This window comes from Suncus etruscus, chromosome 10, assembly GCF_024139225.1.
Source record: "Suncus etruscus isolate mSunEtr1 chromosome 10, mSunEtr1.pri.cur, whole genome shotgun sequence".
NCBI lineage: Eukaryota > Metazoa > Chordata > Mammalia > Eulipotyphla > Soricidae > Suncus > Suncus etruscus.
In genome coordinates this window covers 2033966-2041534 of record NC_064857.1, presented here as the reverse complement: position 1 = coordinate 2041534, position 7569 = coordinate 2033966, and the positions used below count along the sequence as shown (strand labels likewise).

The 7569-nt window shown below is 56.0% G+C and overlaps 1 protein-coding gene across 1 annotated transcript; it reads right to left on the bottom strand.

Annotated features, from left to right (window-relative positions):
• Window positions 1-1298: 1298 nt before the first annotated feature.
• On the bottom strand, window positions 1299-4004 carry SOX17 (SRY-box transcription factor 17). Its single transcript, XM_049781919.1, has 2 exons — window positions 3692-4004; window positions 1299-2198 (listed from the first exon to the last, which is right to left on the bottom strand). Exons 1-2 carry the CDS (start codon window positions 4002-4004, stop codon window positions 1309-1311), a joined length of 1203 nt encoding a protein of 400 aa, XP_049637876.1. The 3' UTR covers window positions 1299-1308.
• Between the last annotated feature and the right edge of the window lie 3565 nt (window positions 4005-7569).

The following is a 7569-nucleotide window of genomic DNA, read 5'->3' as shown; positions in this document are numbered from 1 at the left end:
GAAAGAAAAAGAAAGAAAAAGAAAGAGAAAGAAAGAAAGAAAGAAAGAAAGAAAGAAAGAAAGAAAGAAAGAAAGAAAGAAAGAAAGAAAGAAAGAAAGAAAGAATAAACAAAATTCTCCCTAATTCCCCACCCCAAAACTTCAGAACTAAGGGAAATAGCAAGAGCAAAATGTTCTACTAAAGTTGTAGATGCTAAGATTCAATACAAGGTTAAGGTCTCCAGGAACATTTTATTGGAACTACTTCCGTGAGTACTTAAAATTATTTTAAATCTGAGCTATGTTACTTCCTAAGGCACACACACAGAAGGATTAAAAAACAAGTTCAACTTTGGGAGGAAGTGTTAAGATTCTGAATAAAATACAAATCAGCTTTGGAAAAAAAAACACTCAAACACCTTTTAGGTAGATGTCAAACTCCAGCAATTAAAAAACGAATTCTAGACTTTCTCCTCTGGTGCAAGTTGACTTTAAAAAAAAAAAGAAAGAAAGAAAAACACCGAGACTATTCAAAAATAACCTTTATGTTTAGGCTCAATCAAGTGAAAAGTAAAATTTAAAGCCTTATTCCGGTCACCTTCCCCCCCTGCAATAACAATCACATTAAACATGGATATCCTAACGATGAGTTTGGCGGGACTCCCCCGGAATCATACTGCTATTGCTATGAAATAAAAACATTCACAGTAGCTACAAACGAAGCGTCCCCATTCGAATCCTTGTTCAATGGTGCACACGTATTCCCCCAAAAACTCATATCAGAAGAACTAGGACGATAAGAAAGGAGTCCAGATTTTATTTTTAAAGATCTAAAAACAAAACAAAACAAAAAACCAACAAAAAACACATACCTAAGAAAAAGTTTTTGGATTACTAAAATTTCAAGACATGGAGTCAACAACAGTCCTGGGGCCAATTCCAAAACGAAGTCACCTTGAAACACCAACACGGTTTGGAGCTTGCAAGCCAGGGGTGTCCGGAAGTCTGTGCTTGCCGTGATGCCAACTCTCCAACAACACGCTCCACACCCTTGTGCCCCTCAGGGGTCCAAAAAACCGGCAAGACGAAATAAATTACCATAAATTAGATGCTTAGGTCAGCTTCAAAGAAAAAAAAAAAACAAAATAAAACAACAAAAACAAAACAAAAAAACAAAAAACAAAAACAAAACAAAAATCCTCTGAAGCTGAAGATGTCCTGAGCTCCTGGGTGAGTGGGGGGAATAGGAAACTGTGCTTCTGGCCTGCAGGCTGGTGTTGGGGGGTGGGTGCTAGTGGACCAGGGAGTCTGGAGGGGGTGGGCACCCCGTCAAACATCGGGATAGTTGCAGTAATAGACGGCTGAGCTGGCGTCGGACACCACGGAGGACAGTGCGCCCTGGCTGTCGGGGAGCCCCGCGTTGGCTTCGTGGGGCTGGTAGGGCAAGCCCACGAGATCCGGCTTGCAGACGAAGTGCAGGTACTGTTCGAACTCGGTGCGGTCCACTTCCCCGAGCCCGTGCAGCTCGGGGGGCTGGCTGGGGTCGGCACTGTCCGGCGGTGGCGAAGGCTGCCCGGGGCCCGGAGGCGGTGGCTGGGGCTGCGGCTGCAGAGGAGGGAAGCCGCGGGCACTGCCGGGCCCCGAGGGGGACCCCAGGGCCCCGTAGTACATGTGCAGGGCGCTGGGAGGGGCCAGCAGGCCCGGCATCCCGGGCCCCCCGGGTCCCCCGGGCTCGGTTCCCAGGCGGGTGTGCAAGGCGCCGCCCCCGCCAGGCGCCTCCGGGGGTCCCGCGTAGTCCAAGGCGGGCGCGTAGCTGTAGTCCCCGGGGAGAGGCGCCCCGAAGAAGGCCGGGTCGGGGTCCACTCCGTCCAGGGGCGACGTGTCGGGCGTGGGCAGCGGGTAGCCGTCGAGGCCCTGGCAGTCGCGGTAGTGCGCGCCCAGGTGCGGGGCGAGCATGGGCGGCGGGGGCCCCGCGGGGTAGCCGGGCTCCGGGTAGGGCAGCCCCAGGGCGTCCAGGGGCGCGCTGGCGCCGGGGGCCTCCTGGAGCGCGTGCAGGTGGTGGTAGCCGCCCTCCGCGCGCTTGAGCCGCTTCACCTGCTTGCGGCGCCGGGGTCGGTACTTGTAGTTGGGGTGGTCCTGCATGTGCTGCACCCGCAGCCGCTCGGCCTCCTCCACGAACGGACGCTTCTCCGCCAGGGTCAGCGCCTTCCAGGACTTGCCTGAGGGGGGGAAAGGGGGGCGGCAAGGCCAGGCGGGGGTCAAGGGGGGCGCCCTGCCTCGGCCTCTGGAGAGGGGCGCAAACTCTGGGGGAAAGCCCTGGGGCCTGCAGAAAAGGGGGGACGGCGGGTGGGTTAAAGGGGTGCGGATCCGTGAGTCGGGGACGCCCAGCTTTGGGCCCGGGACTCCGGAGAGAGGGGTGCTAGGCCAGGCGGGGAAGCCCGGGTCCCACAAAAGAGGGTAAGGAAAGGCTGGTGGAAGAAATCAGAGGAGGGAAGCCCAGGGACTGGAAAAGGGGGGCAAAGGGTGAAGGAGTCGAGGAGTTCCGAGGGTCTAGGGCGCGCTGCCTTGGGTCCCCGGATCCGAAGGCGAGGGGGGCGCAAGGTCTGGGTGGGAAGCCCGGGGACCCGCAAAAAGGGGGGAGGCGAGTGGGTTAGAGGGGTGCAGGATCTGTGCGTCAGGGAACCCTGCCCTGGTCTCCGGACGTGGAGAAGAAGGGCGCAAGGCCTGAAGGGCAAACCCCGAGGTCCTAACAAACGGGGGCATGGCGGGTGGGTTAGAGGGGTGCTCCAAGGACACCTGCCTCAGCCCCGGGACTCAGGAGAGAGGGGCGCAAGGCCTGAAGAGGAAACCCGGGGTCTGGAAAAGGGGGCGAAAGCAAGGCGGGTGGTTAAGAGGAATGCGGATTCCGCGCGCCCGGGACGCGCTGCCTCGGACCCGGAGGAGAAAGGGGCTCAAGATCTGGAGTGGAAGGAAGCCCGGGGCCCGCCAAAAGGGGTCCGGCAGGTGGGTGAAAAGGGGTACGAGCTCCGTACGTCCACGACTCCCTGCCTGGGTCCTGGGACCCGGAGGAGAAAGGGGCACAAGGTCTGGAGTGAAAGCCCAGGGCGCGCGGGAAAGAAGGGGTGTCCTAGTCCCTAGGGATGGCCCGCATCTGGCTCTGGACCCTCGACGGGGACCCTCTAGGCTTCTCACCTGCCCGAGGGAGGGGTCTTTTTGGGGTCTTGCATCCCCCATAATTAAGAAATGCACAACCCCCTGGGAGTGGAGCTGGAGGGGAGCATCGGGCGCAACCAACCCACACCCTGGAGGGCTTCGGGAGCTTAAGAGCTCCAACCCTCCTGCTCCCCCCAAGTTATCTGGACCCACTGCGGTGGAGAGGCCTTTTGGGGGAGTCAGGGGAGAGGACACTGCGGGCCCCAGGGAGGGACAAAACCTGGCCGGACTTGGGCGGGTGGGGAAGGAAGGCGCACAGGCTCAGTTCTATTTCTGTCTCTCTCTTCTATTTCTCTTTTATTTCTTTCTGTCTCTCTCCTATTTCTCTTTTCTATTTCTCTCCGATTTCTCTCTCCTATTTCTTTCGGTCTCTCTCTTACTTCTCTTCTATTTCTCTGTCTCCTATTTCTCTCCATTTCTATTTCTGTCTTCTATTTCTCTCCATTTTTCTCTTCTATTTTTCTCTCCCGCTCCCTCCCTCTTTCCCTCGCTCACTCACCCAGCATCTTGCTCAGCTCGGCGTTGTGCAAATCGGGGTTCTGCTGGGCCAGGCGCTTGCGCTCGTCCTTGGCCCAAACCATGAAGGCGTTCATGGGCCTGCGGATGCGGGACTCGCCCTTGGCCCGGCCCGCGGCCCCGGCCGGGGGTCCCCCGCTGGCCCCCGCGTCGCCCTTGGCCTTGGCGTCCTGCAGCGGGCTGAGCGACTCTGCCCAGGGACAGGGGCCCAGGCCGGCCATCACCAGGGGCTGGGCGCTCCGGCTGCGCTTCTGGCTCTGGTCGTCACTGGCGTACCCCGCATCGGGGCTGCTCATGGCGCTCCAGCTCGGCCCCGTGCGCCCTGACACTCGCCAAGGCCCCCGAGGCTGGGGGACACGCAGAGACGGGCCCTCGAATGGCCTGAGCCGGCCGAAGTGGCGCCCACCGTGGTGTCCCGGAGCTCCTGCGCCACCCCCCAGACCGCCCGGCCTTTTCTGCATCTCCGCGGCCAATAGAGAGGCGGGGGCGGGCCGGCAGGCGTCCATCGCCCCCGCCCAGCAGCCTGCGGCGGCATCCCGCGCCCCTGCACACCCCCCTGCCCGCCCTGTCCCCTCCTCCGGGCAGGCCGCACCTGCCCCCCGGAAAACTGGCTGGAGCTGGACGCTGGCGCCACGTCCTCGCCTTGCAGTAGGGTGTGTATGTCTAGGGGTGGTGGGGGGTGTTCCTTGAAATGTCCTGGAAATTGGGGGGGGGGGCGGCACCCTTACAAGCAGTCCTGTCCCCTAAGGGTGTTTCAGTGGGGTGGAGAAGGGGACTTCATTTTCTTGCCAAGATCCTCAGGGCTGTCGGCTTACGATTTCCTTTTGTCCAATGCGGGAACCGGAATCTGGCCTAAGTATTTATTTATTTATTTATTTTAATTCGTCTTTCTGCAACAACTTCGTCGGCAAGCTGTGTTGATATTCAAGACGGCCCAGCCGAAGCTAATTCGATGGACTAAAATAATGTCACCAGGACACCAGTGATATTATTGAAAAGAAGAAGGCAAAGTGCTTGATAAGCAAAACCAACTGATCCCCTTCCTAAGTAAGCCTTGAAAGAGGCCAGGCTTGGTTTTCGTTTCTAAAAACAAAACAAAATAAACAAAGGTGGTAAAGGGACAATACTGGGGGAAATGTCCAAAATTGTGTGCAGCAAAAGGAGCCATCTGACTGAGCAGCAAAATAACTGAGTCCTCTGTACTGTTTTCCTTTGACCTGGGCTACAAATGGGAGCGACTGCTAAACCTGTGGGAGCCTAATTCGGAACCCCCTGGGGGTTTTCAACACGCCCTTCCTTCCTTCGTGTCGAATGCTGCACCGCGTGGCATGTTCCAAACATCTCAAATGTTCTTCTCCCTAAACAATCTTACAAAGTAAACGCCGCCGTTAGGACTTACAGAAGAGGAAGGGAGATTTGGGGATCAAGGGAGTGGAATTCTTCGCCAGCATCCTGGCTGGACACTGGAGCGGAGCGTTGAATTACTAAACCCAACCAAACCGTTGTCCTTTGTGCTTGTGCGTTTGTGCTCCCCAGTGTCCCCTGAGGCCCCCTAACTGCCCTTTTTGTATTGATAACACACACTAAATCAATGCTCTATCAAGAACATAATTTCTTTGTTTACTCTAGATCTATAGTGATGTGGAACCCAGTTTGACACCCGCCACTGGATGGTGACCGCAGCAGCTTTCCCCAACGTGTGGTGTGACAGAGCGGCCTGTTGTGTTTTTCTAATGGCATCCATAAAAACAACCTCTGACAACTCTGGACCTCAGTTTCTCTGAGAGAGCTCCTACACTCCTATGACCGAGTCTCAAATCAATTTTCTCCAACTCTGTACTCAAGGATCTTTGTGTTTTGTGGGGGGCTTCCCAGCTCCCCTCCGTCTTCAGCGGAGTGACTTCAGCTGGGAACCAATGAACCAGGTAGCCCTCGATTCTGAGTCTCTGAAGTTCAGAGAAGAGAAAAAAATTAATGTGGGAGAAAAAAATCAGAGAAGCACCCCCTTTGAACCGGTGACTTTGAAGTAGTTGAACTTAAATTCAACCAATCACATATTTTCCTTTAATTTTTTTTATTTGGCCGGGGGTGGGGAGATAGGCTTGCAAATGAAGACTAATTTCCTGGCCAAGATAACCTATAGAACAGGAGAAACTGAATCAGAGTCTGACTTCTCGATGTTTTCTCAAACTCATCTGGATAGCGATGCAAATCTTTTCCAAGAAAGCAATATATAATTAGCAACAAAAAAGTTTTCATGTTCCCAAGTTTTCTAAACCAAAAAATATGCAACAAGAACATTGTCAACATCAGAATCTAATTGACCAGCATGGAATCAAATTCCGTGGGAAGTAAAGCGGGGTGTAGGAGGAAAATTCAAGGCAGGTGTGAAAATAAAAAAATTCTCTCCTCCCATCCCGGATTTTCCTCACCCTTGCAGAAGCTTCCAGCTAAGACAAAGCTCGCCCTCCCGAACCCGCTTATCCTGTGCACTTGTTTCTAGAAGCGGGCGACCAAGGGGGATCTTTGTTGGGCCAGACACCCTAGAATTCAGTGTCCCTAGAATTCACTTCTCCCTGGAAGTCACCAAGCCACACAGATTTGTATTTCTGAGTAAGAAGTCCAGGAGCCTCTGGAAGACGAATCCCTTTTATGGAGCGTCCCCCAGATCTGTTCCTTCCGACCGACCGCGGCCTGGTTCTACATTGGGGCCCAGGGGGGTCGGGATCGGGGGTCACGGCGCCACGGACGGACCAGGCGGGTGTGCGATGACCATTTCTTTCTATTTCGGGCTCCCCTGGACGAGAGCTGGAAGCCGAGCTGGGGACGTTATCAGGGCCAGCCACAAATGCCACATGAAAAGCAGCAAACATCCGGAGCGGCTTCCTGCCAGCCTTGCTTTGCTCAACGCGACAGATTTACGCGGGGGGCCGGGGAAGGGGGCAGGGACAGTCGCCAGGGTGCGTCCTGGGGCTCCTGCCCGCACAGTGCTCGGGCAGGACTTTGGAGCTCTGGGTCCCTCCTGGCACCAAGTCACCAATTCGGCCAGGCTTGAATTGGGGGCGAGGAAGCTTAGAATGGCCCGACAAGACGCAGTGGCCCCTGGGGGCTTCAGGACACCGCCCGGGTAGGTGACGCACCGGGGCTCACCCTCCTGTCAGAGACGGCCCAGCTTCTTGGGGACCCTCGGGGACCCTCCGAGGGATCAGGACCTGGCGGGGAGCTTGGCAAGGAGCTTTCCATCCCGGACCAAGCGGGAGCCTGGCTAGGGCCCTCCCTGTGCTCAAGGCAGGACGCCGGGGTGGGCACCCGGGCATCTGAGTGTCGTTCTTGGGGATCTCGGGTGTGGATCTGGAGGGCAATTCCGGGACGGCCCTGGGTCCGAGAAACTGAAGGACCAGCGGGACCAAGGACAGCCCTGAGTTCCAGGGCGCAAAAAGGTGGCGCCCGGTCTCCAGGCTCGCTTGCAGCCAGTGCCACCAAGAGTACCCTGGCACCGGGTCACCGCGTCCCCCTCGGAGGGCCTAGAAATGTTGTTCACCCCGTGCAGCACCCACACCGAACCCCCGTTTGTGCCCTGGAAGGGAGTCTAGTACCCCAGGGGAAGGGAAGAAGCGACCGGGTCTGGTGGATGTTTGCGGGAACCCGCAGAGTCTGTCTCTCTCTGTCTGTCTCTGTCTCTGTCTGTCTCTCTCTCTCTCTCTCTCTCTCTCTCTCTCTCTCTCTCCTCTCTCTCCTTCCCCTCTCTCTCCCTCTCTCTCTTTCTCTCTCATTTCCTCTCTCCTTTCTCTCTCTCTCTCTCTCTCTCTCTCTCTCTCTCTCCTCTCTCTCTCCCTCTCTCTCTTTCTCTCTCATTTCCTC

Bases quoted from the DNA above. Each gene is read 5' to 3' on its own strand.
- SOX17 (XM_049781919.1), bottom strand. From the start codon at position 4,004: ATGAGCAGCCCCGATGCGGGGTACGCCAGTGACGACCAGAGCCAGAAG. The intron at 2,199-3,691 runs GTGAGTGAGCGA...TCCCCCCCTCAG, and splicing joins CGAGCTGAGCAAGATGCTGG to GCAAGTCCTGGAAGGCGCTG.